General features: G+C 42.2%; 1 protein-coding gene across 12 annotated transcripts in view; it reads left to right on the top strand.

Moving 5' to 3' along the window:
- The window catches only part of myo18ab (myosin XVIIIA b), a 199,368-nt gene that overhangs the window by 59,479 nt on the left and 124,202 nt on the right, over positions 1–15,687 (top strand). For all 12 annotated transcript variants that reach the window (XM_083914286.1, XM_083914285.1, XM_083914295.1 and 9 more), the window contains 7 exons: positions 1,927–2,033; positions 5,522–5,698; positions 9,749–9,959; positions 11,548–11,690; positions 11,919–12,019; positions 13,169–13,232; positions 13,638–13,782. In XM_083914286.1, coding sequence (XP_083770412.1) covers positions 1,927–2,033; positions 5,522–5,698; positions 9,749–9,959; positions 11,548–11,690; positions 11,919–12,019; positions 13,169–13,232; positions 13,638–13,782 — 948 coding nt within the window. The remainder of the gene's footprint in view (positions 1–1,926; positions 2,034–5,521; positions 5,699–9,748; positions 9,960–11,547; positions 11,691–11,918; positions 12,020–13,168; positions 13,233–13,637; positions 13,783–15,687) is intronic.

The raw sequence follows: 15,687 nt of genomic DNA, 5'->3' as shown, positions 1-15,687 counted from the left end.
CTCTCTGCTCTAACACACTTGATTCTAATTCTCTGCTCGTTATCAAGCAGCTGAAGCTTATCACAGGTTTGAAAAATTAGAATCAGGTGTGTTAGAGGACTGGAATTGGGCACCCCTGATCTAAATATTGATGAAAAATATCATCTCCACCCCATTGTTACCATTTTCACTTTTCCATTCCTCTTCAGACGCGCCAGTCGCGCCAGACGCTCTATTCGCACCGCCTCTGCCTGTATTGCGTGGCATTGCACCATTTACATTGATTTTCAATGTAGAGTTGTCACTCAAATCGCATCTATCGTGTTTGGTGTGAATGCAGCATTAGCGCTGTTAGTGTGTTACTCCCTTGTTCCTAGGTACCAGAGAGCGTGTGCCTTTGTTCATGCAACTTATGGTTTCTTCCAACAAAGAGAACAAATTATCGAACATCCTATGGAATACATTTTTTCATTGATATTGATTACGTGTCTATCACGATGAATATCGTTACCGTTTTATCGCCCAGCCCTATACACTCCACAAACAGCTTCTACCCAAGTGCTTCTACTTGAACTTCACTTTATCAACTGTAGTGGTGGCTGCTGGTCTTTCAAGGAGGGGAAGCTCATTTTACCGGCCTACATCATCAATGTGTTTGTTCATTTATATGTAAATTCTACCCTTCGTTCCTTTTCAAGAAAATTATCTGTGACCATGTCGTACCAACTAGGCGTCTTTTCCAGGGACTTGACCAGTGTCCTCTCAATGGCCAGCAGAGCTTGGCTGCTTGAACGGCCTTGGCCTAGCTGGAGCTGCTGCACCAGGCTACTGTGACGTATGAGTGATCGTGATGGGGGGAGAAGCTCCACAGCTGCTGCTGCTCGTTTGGGCAAGAAACCGCAGAGTGACAGAACAACAGTTGCCAAACACAACGCTAGTCATTTTTAACAAAGACAAAGTCGCTGGGGATCGGTAAAGTCTCCGGATCAGTTCAGAACAACATAATAAAAAATTGAAAACTGAAAAATGCTCCGTTGGATGTTTTTTCTTCAAGATCGCTGATTTGCTCATTTAGCTGTCAATCAAAAAAGGATTCTGCCTCAGACAGCTCATCCAATCATCATGCAGAAGCCGAGCATCCGGGCCAGCCCACTGTCCCATAGACCCCCAGAGACGCTTGTTGCCCTTTTGGTGGTGATATGAAATCATTTTTAGCTCCACATTTTATCACCACATTTTTTAGGTTTAGTTGTACGCTGGAGATCAAAATTAGAGAACAAATTATTAATACTTGATTTATTCTGAAACACTGTTATTTTTTATTGTTCAGAATTTGATTATAAGTTGTGGCTATACAACTGCTGTACTAACTACTAGACTACTAGATACGCGTGCGTGTGTGCGCATGTGCGTGCGTGTGCATGTGCGTGAATGACAGGGAGAAAGAGTGCTATGTAGAGATGAATAAACGGAACAATATTTCAAAAGCTCATTGGTCTATGTATGGGAAACACTGGACTTGGAACAGCCAACCTCTCTCTGATGGCTGAGAGGGTCATCCCTTTGGCCTTCATCTGGACAACCTGCTCTCTCAGGGTTTCAGTCTCCTTAGAGCAGCTCACCATCTTGCAAAGTAACCAGGAGAGCTGCAGATAAATAGGGTGTGTCCAACAATGAAGTCAAGTGTCACCAGGTGCAGATTAACACCAATAAGTGGGAGGGATCTGAAAGGGTTCTCTAATTTTGATCACTGTTATTTTCACAAAAATAACGTTTTTGTTGAAGTACGTTAGTTAATGGTTGCCGGTGGTTCCATTCTTCTGATAGTCTCCAGTATGAAGATGATAAACCCCTCATGCTTTGTTTTTGCCTATTAGTGGCCTCTTAAGATGAACAAATCAGTTTGAGCACTTCCAACAGGCTGATAGCTGTCTTTTCTCTTCTCAGCCATCGTAGTAAAGACAGAGGCCGGCTCCCTGCCAGAGGGCAAGGTGAAAATCCAACTGGAGCATGATGGGACGATACTGGAAGTGGACGAGGATGACATAGAAAAGGTAAATGGGAAATGAATGGCAGGACAATAGTAGGACTCTGTTCCCATTCAGAAGCTGCTATATGCAATTTCATACTTACTGTTCATTCATACCAACAGTTTTTCATACTTACTATGAATTATGAATGATGTCATTCATAAGACTGTTTCATGTGATGATTGCTGTTTTTCAGTGTATCAAAGTATTAGCAATTGCAATTAATTGTATATTTTATTTTATACATTATATAAATCTAACAGGTTTTTGACATTCATAACTGATCTCTCAGTCAAGCCACATATCTGCTTCTAATCTATTTCTATTCTAATAGAAATAGATCTCCAGTATGAAGATGATAAACTCCTATTCTAATAGAAATAGATTAGATTAGATGAGAATATTTAGTAAGTTATAATAGATGCAGAGCTCTCCTGAAGTTAACTTGCACCAGCAGTCTGTGTGCAGGATGAAAGGGCTCTACTCTGCATGTGTGAGTCAGGCTGTCACAGATGGCCACAGAACACTGGCAGCCGGCAGGAATGATGGGATATTTGCTTACTTGGCCAAAATGCTTTTCCTAAAACAACATTTCTAAAGTCTCTGAAGATGGAACAAACCAACCAGATTTTGACGTTTAGGCTCTAAACATCAGTAGCCATGTCATTCACCTCCCTGTTTAATAGTCTATTTAAAAATCTCTGAATAACTATCAGAGTACTTCACTAAAAAAGGGGAAGATCGGTTAGAGCCCTCTTTACACCTGTAGGATAAAACTCCTGGCACGCAAATGCTCTTCTTCTCAGTGGACAGCATACCTGATAACCAAGAAGACCTCTTTCTTACCGACCTCCATAGCATTTAAAGATAAGTCCGGTGATATTCTATGTTTGTCTTATTGTCAACAAATCCCATGTGCAGACCGAAACCAACAGTGAATGTTTCTACTAAGGAGTGTTGTGTGTGTATCAGAGCCTGCTGTATCTTCTTTATCTGTGCCATAGAGCTCCATCCTCTGCTGAATATAGTCCGCAACCAATGCACTATTTTGTCTCTGAATTTAATTTGACTCTGAAACAGGTTGCAGTGTTTCAGTGGAATTAATAAATTATCAACTAATTACAGCTGTGCCGTCAGTCCAACAGTCTGAAACAGCACTTTAAAAGTGAACCTGCAGTTTTAAATAGCTATTGTTAAAAAGATACAAACAAAACACATTTATAACAACAATATTTTTTAATAAGATGCCTGTATCATAAATCATAAATGACATCACTCACTAACCGCTGCGTGACTGTGCAGCACTGGACCCACAAATGACCGACATCGTGATATGATATTTTTGGTCATATTGCCCAGCCCTAGCTCTGATTGGTTGTAGGTGTAGGAGGGTAAGCCTACATTTATTATGGCTAGAATATATTAGTAGCCAAATTAAATATGAATAACTTGACTCGTTAAAATTTAGGATTTAATTTATCTTGAAGTAGGGCACCTCACCAAAATAAGACAGGATGTTTATTAAACTTTGGTGAAGGTTTAATACCTGTTAGCATTTAAAGTAATTGATTGTTTAAATTTTATCAGTCTCGTTCGTACCACAGCCTTATCAGGGACCAACACTTTCTGTACAGAACGGAAGACTCTCACAACGACGTAAAGTTATAAACAACAAGACTACCTAGCAAGGAGAATACAGGATAGTGCAACACTAAATAGAGAAGTGAAAAAGGGTTAAATGTGGATATAAAAAAGTGATTCAGACCAGAGTGATTCAGACCTATGGGGCTGGTTTATAATATTACTGGCGGACTTAAACTGGCTCTAGTTAGCCTGTCAACAGAACTCGGATCAGAATTGAATTATGACCAACGTTTCAACCAGGAGTTGTATTAAAAGGCCAACCTTACTTTGCCGTCGATATTACAGTCGCCCTGGCGTCTAACAGTACCGATGCAGGTTCCGTAGGTCCGAGTCCCGGTATTTGGCGGACCTGAGCTCTGGTCTGTAGACTGGGTCAGCTGTGCAGTTGCATCGGCGGGTCTTGTCTGCTCCCGTCCCGGCTTGGATTCAGCTCTTCAGGTGGCTTCTGCTCTACACGTGGCTTGCCTCTGGAGGTTGTTTGTGGGTTGACCAAAATTCTGACCAGTTCTGAACTAGAGTCTGATGCAATTTGTCGGTCGGACAAAAAGGCAAAGACAGCACGAGGGGTTTTACTATACTTATAAAAGATGAAAACGTGGCGAAGAAAACTTATAAAGTTGCGTGATAAAAATAGATTAAAGCGAATATAAAGTAACGTCTGCGAGCTTTTGGATAACAAAAGTTGAACAAAAGAAACAAAAGAATACTAAACGCAGGAAGTGCAAGAGGGGAAGAAGAGGCGCAGAGAGGAGAGAGATGCAGTTAAGATGAAGTAGAGTGAAGCAGAGTGAAGGACACCTCTGTCTGTTCCTTTATCTCACGGATGAACGAAAAGGGGGGGGGGGGGGGGGGGGTCTTGGCATAACCCAACCCTCTAGTTCTGAGCGAATTAACTGCTTTATATGCCAGAATTTAACAAGACAGATTAAACTATCTCTGGTGGATTTTCCGTTATTAATCTTTCTGATATCCAATTTAACCAAAATCTTTAGGCAGGCAGTTTTAACAGATACCCCTTCTGAGTGAAGGGGAGTATTATTAAAACACAGAATATTTCAGGAATTAGACAGAGACTTTGCACTTCTGAAACCACATAAACATAATCACAACAAGATACAAATAATGCGATGAAACATCAAACTTTAACTGTTTTTCAGACTTTCAGACAAAGTCCTTATCACTGAAATTCCCTCTGTCTCCAGAACAGAGACCGACCCTCCAGTTCGAATTGCGGTCAGATTTGACGTTGATTTAGGATAAAAGGGTCATCCATCCTAAAGTTCTGGGTTTTAATTACCCTAGGAGGGTTTGAGGTTGTAAAACACACCTTATCTCATATTGAAACAAGTATAAAAACGTCTTCTCTCCCGCTCCCTTCCTGTGACACTGAGCAGAAAAGCAGACACAGAGGACTCACATGGAGCACTTCTTATCAAGTCCTACATAGGTCTATCCTATTCAGCAGCATTTTACTCTGTACTGCTGATAATTCCCGTTGGAAATCGAAAATGAACTGAGAGGTCCCAGACTATTATGCATTTGCGAGTCTGATGATGCCAGGCTAGGAACCTTGAAGCAGAGTCACAGACTGAGCAGGGAAGTCAGACAGTACTGAGAGACTGACTCACACAGTTTTGGTTTGGGTCTGCACATGGGATTTGTTGACAAAAACAAAACATAAAATAAGTGCTTCTTTCAAGGAGGGAGATGTAGGTACTCTAGACACTCAACAGACTTTTTTTTTTGTACACCCAACAACACCCACTGTAACGGAGGACCTTCATTGCTTCGCTGTTATTATCTGTGTGTGAAAGAGGCTGCTGTAACTAGAGAAACGCCATCATTGTCATCTCTCTCTCAATGTGCAGGCCAACCCTACATCATACAACCGGTCAGAGGACCTGGCTTCACTGCTCTATCTGAATGAATCCAGTGTGATGCATTGCCTGAGGCAGCGCTATGGAGGCAACCTCATCCACACCTACGCTGGACCCAATATGGTAGTCATCAACCCCCTGAGCACACCCTCCATGTATTCTGAGAAGGTAAGTTTAGGACTGATGACTGAGGCCATTCATTTTTGAATGACATGTTCACGTTTCATATCAATGGCACATTAAAGGGGACAAGTTGCTCTCAGCTAAAAGTGAATGCATAAAAGAAAAAGAGAAAGAATAAAGAACACACAATATTATTTGGGCAGTTTTACAATGTAATTTAATAAGACATTTCCCAGGTTTTCTTGGATGAGAAATGAGAACGAAAAGTTAAGAATGTAACTACAGTTCTATGAATCATAGATGACCACCAGAGACAGTGCTTAACACTGGATAGCTTCTGTGTTGTGTTTGCGCAGGTTGAGTATTAATATCAACAAAGACATATGTGACCTTGGATGACCAAGTTCCGGTGTCATCCACAAGATCATTTCCTACTGAATCTTGTTGCAGTTCACAAGATTCTGAGTGACCTGCAACTCTGGCCGTCATCCAGAATTCATAAAACCGTAATTACATTTGTAACTTTTGTTACATTTCATCCTTATTGACTGCCAGAGGCATTGCTTAACATTGGATGACTCATAACAACAGAGTCACGTGAAATCCTAAATCCTACCACATATGGGCAGAGTCAAAGAACCACACCCAATGAATATAGAGTGGGAACGTTCACTCTGTAGTCCCTGGAGAATATTCTTGGCAACATCATAAGGCCGTGGCACATATGAACTCCACAGGCTCTTCCCCCAGGGTTTCCCAAAATGAAGTGACACTCCAATAAGGGTGGAACACTACCCATAATGGTAAAAACGGTCATTGTCCATGCTTCCCGCAAGAATGACCATGATCCAGTGGGACAGGCGTGGTTCTGAAAGAGCACAGCCCTTCCAAGGATCATCGTAATAGACAGTTGTTCTAACCACTGCATGCACGTGTTAGCTTCAATGTAGGTTGTAAGGGCCCAGACTGGGCATAACAGCCTGTATTTGGCCACTGCATGACAGCGGATCCATCCAAGTCCTACCTCAACATGAATCAGTCACAGATGAGGCATGTAGCTCACATACATGTTTACTGAGGTGATGCGGTTTTGGCTGACAACCACCTCAGTTCTTCCTGTGCCCAGGCTCAAAGGGAGGCAAAGGGCATCCAACACTGAGGGAAGATCCCATGCAGGAGCCGCAAGGGCTCTCGGGATGCGATCCCAGATGCTCCTTTAAGTAGAGGTTAGACAGACTGCAGATATGTCGACAGGATTGTGGCATTGAGTCTGGCCCACCAGCAGCCGAACCCTCATAGCTGAAGGCTGCAAGAGTGGGATGGAATATCCAATCCCCCATCTGAGACAAGAGGTCTGTCCTGTCAGGGAGGCCCTTAGAGCAACCCACAGCACAGTCTGGCCAGCAGTGAAAACCATGTCCTAGCAGGCCAGAAGGGGGCCCACTTGAAGAAGTCTGTGGTCGAATGAAGCACTCTCAGAAACATTGGTAGGATCAGAAGATATTTTGGAGAGGCATGACAAGGCTATTCAATTGCCCCCAGATCCGGCTTGCAGGGGAATATTTACTGGCCCTTTGAGTAGAAGGCGCGCTGGGAGACTTGCTCCAGGCACTCCCTGTAGGCGTGCGGCCACAAAGCTCTGGCTCCAAACTCCTGCTACGCTCTTCTTTGTGAGTTTCTGAATTGTCTTGGCAACAGCTTGCCATGCTCCGCTCTGTTCTTGTTCTTGTTCTTGCAGTCGTTTCAGTCTGGTTAAATCCATGGTTAAATCACCACTGCAATATGCCTTTCTACTTTGAAACAAGGAAAGGTTGAAAAAGAAAACAATTCACCACAGAATGGACCGTGAAGTATTAGTTTATAACTGTCACCGTGAAGCCTGTGTTTACTCTGCAACCATATCGGTGTGTAAAGAGTATAACTTGACAAGGCATTTTAAGAAAAATCATGCTAACTTCAACACCACTTTCCCACTGAACTGTAAAAAATACTCATTTACAGTCCATTAAGTTTTGTTATTAAAGGATTTGATTAATAAACTAATGCTTCATATGTGCTTGTAAGCCTGGGAAAGTAAATAGTAACTTAAGTAATCAGATAAATGTAGTAGAGTAAAAAGTAGAATATTTCCGCTGATTTGTAGTAGGGTAGAGTAATAAAGTAGCATGGAAAGAAAATACAGCCTCTAACTTTATTACAGTAACTATAAGTAACTATAATGTACGTTGATTTAATAAGGATAGTTTATTGACAAGGTTGTTATACTTTTAGGCCTATTACTACTATTTACATTGATAAATTAAAGGCAATATATGCACTCCTATGTCGCTGTAGTGTTATACAATAGCGGGATTGGGCGGCTAGTTACCCAACCCACTAGTACCTCAGAGGAGGGACACCCAACCATAAATACGAAGAATTTCCTGAAGAAGAAATACCTGCGAATGTACTTCCTAAGAGAATACAACCCGCAGGCCCTCCGAGAGGCGGGGTGAAAGATGGGCCTAATAGGACGGACAACACGGCAATGATAGCAATGGAAACAGACAAAGCGACTAACACCAGAACTCCAGGAAATGAGGAGAAGACCCTCCGGAAGTGTGTATGCGGATGGGAGAAAGTGACCACATACAGGGATTTTCGAATCCACCAGGGGAAGTGAAAGTGTGGGCAGAAGGGCCAACCGCAACCTTGCACTGCCTTGGCAGGTGAAAAAAGAGGGACCAAAAGCCAGGTCGAAAACCACAGAGCTGATGGACCCAATGTTGCAGAAAGCAAAGACGGCACAGAGGAAGAAGGCCCAGTGGTGGAGGAAGACCTGGGTGTGGCGCTGTAACTGCCAGAGAACTACACCGACACAGAGAAGAAGAAACGGAGCTCCGCTGTTGTGTAGAATCATAATACAAACACCGGAGAGTTTGTTGCCAAATCTGGAGACTTCCCAAATCCTCCTCCATCCTAGAGAGAAATGTGTCCACATTTTCTGGTGTTCGTGGAGACTTTTGTTGTGTTTTGGACTCTGATGCACCAATCACTCTGCAGTTAGTGTCCTCAACAAGCAGATGGTGCAGCTGTGAGCCCCTTCCCCGTCCCAAAGTACTCACAGGCGGGCACTGTCTCGCTACTTTTTGCGACCTTCTTGGCAACTTTATTTATAAAAAGTTACTAGCGACCAATTTAGCGTCTTATTCAGACCATCAGGGAAAAGGGAGAAATGTATGGTCGGCCTAATTCATTCCCATGCATGTGGCTCAGAGTCCAGTTAAGTCTGTCGGTCCGTGTCTCTCTCCATGCAGCAGCACTGTTGTTGTTATGTGACGCCGCGGGGGTTAGAGGTCCGAGGTGTGGAGATGACTGCATTGTTAACAAAGTATGCGTCTTCGCCATCCAGACAACAACGCCACGGGTGGCGTTCTCAAATATTTCCACTCTGGGACCTGGTTACGGAAAAGACCGTTTTCAGGCTCTGGTCGGCCTAACCGGTATTAAAAATGTGCATTTATAGGAAAACGCGTTCTCGTGTGGCCAAGGCCTTAGCCACTATAATCAGAGAGGAGAGCGAGAACACTTCCTCTGCTGACACAGTAACGTTCTGATATAATCCTGTTAGCGTGTCAATCATACTTGCCAATTGATGTCATCACGCTGGGGATGGCCGCAAACAGGAGCGTCCTTATGCTAATGCTACTGCAGTAAGTTAACTCTAGTTAAGCTGCATAGCGAGAAGATGAAAAGGAAATGATCTCGTGGATGACACCGGAACTTATACCTGAGCAGGGGGTCATCTGAGGTCACATGATTCTTTTGATATTAATACTTGACCTGCGCTGCGCATGCACAAGACAGAAGATATCCAGTGTGTAGCACTGCCTCTGGCGGTCAGTAAGGATGAAATAGAACCGAGTATTGAAAAACTACCTGGCATCATATGTTGAAAAAGCGTGCAGACCATCTGCCAAGCTTGATGATTGTCACAACTAGTTGAATAACCGGCAGAAATATGTTGTTCGGCTCTTAGTTTAATACCTTTCTGCTTCTGTTGTCCTTGTGCTGTCCTCCTTCCCTGCTGTATGTATCTTCTTCTTCCCCCATCAGGTGATGCACATGTTCAAAGGCTGTCGCCGTGAGGACTCTGCACCTCATATCTACTCTGTGGCCCAGTCTGCCTACCGCAACCTGCTCACCACCCGGCAGGATCAGTCCATTGTGCTGCTGGGCAAATCCGGCAGCGGCAAGACCACCAACTGCCAGCACCTGGTCCAGTACCTGGTGTCCATTGCGGGCAGCACAGGCAAAATCTTTTCGGGTGAGCCTGCAGACAGACAGAATTGAGGCTAGCAGAGTCAACCCAAAAAACACACAAAGAGACGAACAGCAGCTGTGGAAGATCTCTGACATGTGGTTGTACAGACTTTCATATGAATTTGTACAGTGTTGTATCACTTTAGGAACTGATGAAAGAATTATTTTCTGGTCAAAAAGGCAGAACTACACTGCTTATATATACTATATATACTTATACTACAAAGTATAAGTGTGAATATAATATGGCACCCACATACATAAAAAAGCATACAGTTTATCTTAACCACTTTATTTTTGAAGGTAAAATTGAAACTGAACACCCCAGAAAAGTCACTTATAATCTCTACCGTACAGGAAAACTGTGTGCTCAACTATGGCAAGCACAGTAAGGTCAAAGTTGACTCTAGCAGGTGAGCGAGCGGGCGGCCCGTTTAAAGAGGCTAGGTCTTCAAGTGCCTTAAGTATGACAGACATAAAAAGGCAAAAGGAATCTTTAATAACATTCAGTTTGTGTGAAAAATGTATTGTTGGCTTTGTATATATATATATATGTACTTTATATATATCCAAAATTATGATAACATGGCCCACATTACAGTAAAGTGGAATTCTGGAAGTGTAAAAGCGTAAATCAGAAGTGGTCAAGGTGTTAATGAATTTCAGGGACAAACCAAGCCGACTTCTAGTTGCGATAAAGGCCGACTGTTGCATTACATTGCGCTAAAGAACACCGCAAAGACTACATCTGATGGCCACTTAGCACGTTCAGTACGTTCTGCACCTGCAAGAGAGGAAATAACTCTCCATCCCAGCAGGCGGTGGTAGTCTGTACTATCATTCAAAAAGGGAGACTGGAAGATCAACAGGATGGATTTAAGACGATAATCAATAACAAAAAACAAATTAGTGTCTGCTAAAGAGCTCAATGAATAAAAAAAATAGTCTTACCTGCTACAACGTGTTTGTTTTCCAACTCACAGCCTCTTGAATTTAGCCGAATCAATTCTCTCAACAATTGACACTGATTCACTTCATTTTGAATCTGCAGAAACACAGCCACCGACTACAGTTTGTGCTCACCTAGACCCTGATCAGACAGAGCATGTTTTACTGGTTGCAAAACACCAGGAGCAATCACCTAACCACCTGTCCACTGCATGGACTGTATAAAAGAGATGGGCCTCGCTACAGTGAAGTCACCCATTGGTTTGTGGGCTCTATTACACTTTTTTCAACTAATAATAATACATTTTATTTGTTCGCCCCTTTCAAGTCACCCAAGGACATCTTACAAACATTACTACAAACATAAATAGAAGCAACTTAGCAAATGTTTCAATCGACTTGGGGTGGTCAGGGCCTGGCATAGAGCAGCAAAATTCTAGACATTCATACCACATGCTCCCAGAGCTAGTTTTGTTGTGAGCTTGCTGTTCTGTCAGTAGTCCACGGTCAGTACTGTGTCGGTTGCAGACTTACATGGTTGTCTCTGATGTCATGTAAAACATTAGGCTCAGTCGCATGCAGACAACAGGAACAGGAGGGCCTTTTTATTAGATATATTATTTAATATTTTCTTTGTGACACAGCTGAGAAGTGGCAGGCAGTCTACACCATCCTGGAGGCTTTTGGCAACAGCTCCACCTCCATGAACACCAACGCCAGCCGCTTCTCCCATGTAGTGTCCCTCGACTTTGACCAGGCTGGGCAGGTGGCCTCCGCCTCCATCCAGGTAACACGCACACGCACACGCACAGGCACACGCACACACACACAAACACACACACAAACGCGCAACCACAAGTACGCTTTATACTCAGAATGGAAACGTGTGTATCTATGTTATCTTAAGAGGCAACAGTTTGTATATCAAGTCATTCTTTGAGAGATTAAAGTTTGCAGAATGACTTAGAGTATATCCAGCAGAGCTGTGCAGCTAATGTTGTCTCCTCTTGCTTAGACGATGCTGCTGGAGAAACTGAGGGTGAGCAAACGACCTGAGGCAGAGTCCACCTTCAACGTCTTTTACTACATGATGGCCGGAGCCGACAGCAGCCTGAGGTGACTCCTCTACCACCTCTTTGTCAACAAAATTACAGCATTTAAATAGCATAACTTTGAAGGCTTATTTTTTCCCAAAGTTACGCATATTGTTGTGATGTTTGATAAAAACAAGGGTTTTTTAAAAATACAGGTTCATGATTTAGATTTTTAAATTGTTCTCCACAACTCACCAAGTTGGATCAGTTTTGTTTTGTTATTTTCTTCTTTTTCTGAATTAAATGAGATAATTATCTCAGAATTCTGACACAAGTTTTCATGCTCTATTTATGAGAGTTCAGTCAGTAGCCACATGTTGTTATTAAGCCTTGCTGAGGCTATTGCATGGTTAAATCAGTGATTTTGATACATACGTAAGAACACAGCCATGGTCATAGCACTACAATAAATACATGTTGAATTTATGAACGATTCTTAACAAGCAGGGGGGTGCACCTAAAAACAGCTTTAATGCTTTTTTGAGATAATTATCTAATTGATCTAGAAAGACTTCTCAGGTGATTGCATTATGTTTCCGTAAGTTAGTGTTGACAACCAGGAGAGAAGTCATGGTGTTGTGGTCAGTGGGTCTTACTGTTAGCTGATCTAGCTGTTGCCTGTTGGTCTCATTAAGATTGATTTAAACATGTTCGATGTCATTTGCCTGAAAAATAATACTAAAAAAAAAACAGAAAATGGTGTAAATGGGAGGTGCAATGTGTCTAAAATCACTCCCTTGTTTGCCTGCTCACTATTCCCTATATCATCAACACGCAGTTAATGCACTTTATTTTAATGAGCAGCAAAATTAGATTTCTGCTTTTTAATCATTTTCATTTAGTGTCAGATATGGCTGGTAGGGTGTTGACTGAATCAAAAGATAGTGTTATGAGGCTGCCCTGGGGATCAGTGGTTAGAGCAGGTGACCCATTTACAGAGGCTGCAAGTCCTCGCTGCAGCGGCCTGGGTTCGATTCCAACCTGCAGCCCTTTGCTGAAGGTCGCCCCCTCTTTCTCTCTTCCTCATTTCCTGTCAAACCTCCAGCTAAATAAAGGTAGAAACAGGCCAAAAAAATCATCTTAAAAGGAGACAGTGTTGTTGAAATTCAACATGGACAACAACCCCTCGAGGCCGATCCCAGTGTCTTACCTCTGTCCTCCTCTCTTCCAGAACGGAGCTGCACTTTAACCACCTGGCTGAGAACAGCGCTTTTGGGATCCTCCCACAGTCTAAGGTAATCACACTAGATGGTTTAACTTTTCTTTAGGCATTCTGCTGAGCCCTATATTACAGTCCGAGCCATACAGGATTTATTAGGCCCATACCAGTATTAAGATTTCAATAAAAATAAAATCGTATAAAAATATACCTGAAGAAATACATTTTCTTTACACAACCCATAACATTAATACACATTTTGGATAAGGTTACTTTTTTGCAATTAATATACTCCTGTGACCCTGTTTCAAATTTCTATACAATTTCTCCTCATTTATCGGCTGACATATACAACGATTTCTCTGCAATAGGCTAATATTGCAGATACATACATAATACCTCTATGGTATTTAGAGATGGAATATGCAATTAGCCGTTTCCTGCCAGGGATCTCTAAATGTGCATGTGATCATTTCCTCAGCCTGAGGACAAGCAGCGAGCCTTGCAGCAGTTCACTAAGCTACAGGCAGCCATGAAGGTGCTGGGCATCTCTGGTGAAGAGCAGAAGGCCCTTTGGCTCATCTTGGGGGCCGTTTACCACTTGGGGGCAGCAGGAGCCACTAAAGGTAGGAACTTCCAGCTGACTGACTGCCAATGCATGAGATATCTGGAAGATTGTCACATTACTTACATCGGTCGTTACATGATGAGGACATTAAAATCTGGCAGTCTGGATCAGCTCTCCTCTTGACATGAGAATTAAATGTGCGTGTTCTCATAATGTAATGGCGAATAAGACCAGTGACACGATCTCTAAACACTTTGTTCATTACAGTCTTGGTTTAGCTTTCGAGTGTGTATGTAAAACCTGCTAGATGAAATAAAAAATAGACTAAAGATTTGCATGTCTTTAACAATGCATGTACACTAAATCATCTCCATTGTCTTTGTCTAAAACATATCCCAGAAGCAGTGGCACACCTCTGATGTCACTCGCTGTGGCTTATCCTCCTTCATTAATTAAGCAAAAATCAATTTACTCTTACGCTGCAAGGTAATAGGCTGCAAGAGATATCAGACATTAGTGCTCACTTCACCATTCATTAGGCATGTGAGGAAAAATGTCTGCCTCTTGCTTTTTGCAGAGGAGCATTAGATCAACTGAGAATTGAGAAAGTTTAAATTGGGAAGGACTGGGTGTTGAGTTTATGACGGACAGAGACAGACAACTGGGTGAACTAATGACCCTTCAGCTCAATGCTCTGCGCCAGGGTAAGAGTTCGACACTTCTCAGTACAGTATATGAGACGGAGGGAACCTATAAAATACTATTAAATTCAATTCAATTTTATTTACAGTGCCAATTCATAACAAAAGTTATCTCAATATAGCAGAATAGTAGAAACAAGCACAGCTAAGTAATATGACAATGATAATAATTATGGTGGCAAACATGATCAATGATGAGTAGTGGCAATAACAGCTGTGATACAATGAGATATATTACTGATGATGTTTTTATGAATACAAATGTTATAATTTATAAGATTAATGATACTATATATGACTAATAGTTATAGTAGTAGCAGGAAGCGTCATGCAGGACCACGGCAGCAGGCACCACCACGATCAGCAGAGACCTGCGAGACTACAAAGCACAAACAATTCCGGGGAAGAAGTTGAATTAGTAACATGCATTAATGAGACATGAATGATACAGACAGAGAGGAGAGAAGCTCAGAGGATCAGGAACAGGATTATCCCCCGGCAGACTAGGCCTATAGCAGCATCATGAAGCAGAACAAAATCAGCTTAGGCCCCGTACATGCAGGCTCTAAGAGAAATTAAATGCCAATAACAACATAGCTAAGGGTTCGTAAGCCCTAGCTATAAGCTTTATCAAAGAGGAAAGTTTTAAGTTTACTCCTAAATATGGGGACAGTCTCTGCCTCCCGAATAACACTTGGGAGTTGGTTCCAGAGGAGAGGAGCTTGATAGCTGAAGGCTCTGCCTCCCATTCTACTTTTGGAGACTCTAGGAACGACAAGTAGCCCTGCATTCTCAGAGCGCAGCGATCTAGTCGGGTATTACGGTACTATGAGCTCTTTAAGATACAACAGAGCCTGACCAATAAGAGCTTTGTAGGTAAGGAGAAGGATTTTAAATTCTACTCTAGATTCTATTCTAGAGAAGATAATAATAATAATAATAATAATAATAACAATAACAATAATAATAACATCAACTGATGTAATATACATGCAATAAATGTTACATTTGTGAAGACTATACTGTTAAATTTCTGTTGGGACTCTACCAGAAAGGCTTTTATTGCGTTTTGTCCACCAAGAGGACAAAATAACAGAAACAGTTTGTATTATTCTAATGCAGTCCAATCACCAGCACTAACCAGTACAGGGCTCTTGGCTCTCAAGAACAAATACTTGTATACCTAGTGGGCAGTGTACAATCTACATGCAACAGTGGAGCCGAACAAAAAGGAGCATGTTTGACTTGCCTCAACATGCTAC

Source organism: Echiichthys vipera (assembly GCF_963691815.1).
Source record: "Echiichthys vipera genome assembly, chromosome: 5".
Taxonomy (NCBI): domain Eukaryota; kingdom Metazoa; phylum Chordata; class Actinopteri; order Perciformes; family Trachinidae; genus Echiichthys; species Echiichthys vipera.
This window is presented reverse-complemented; position numbering and strand designations above follow the sequence as displayed.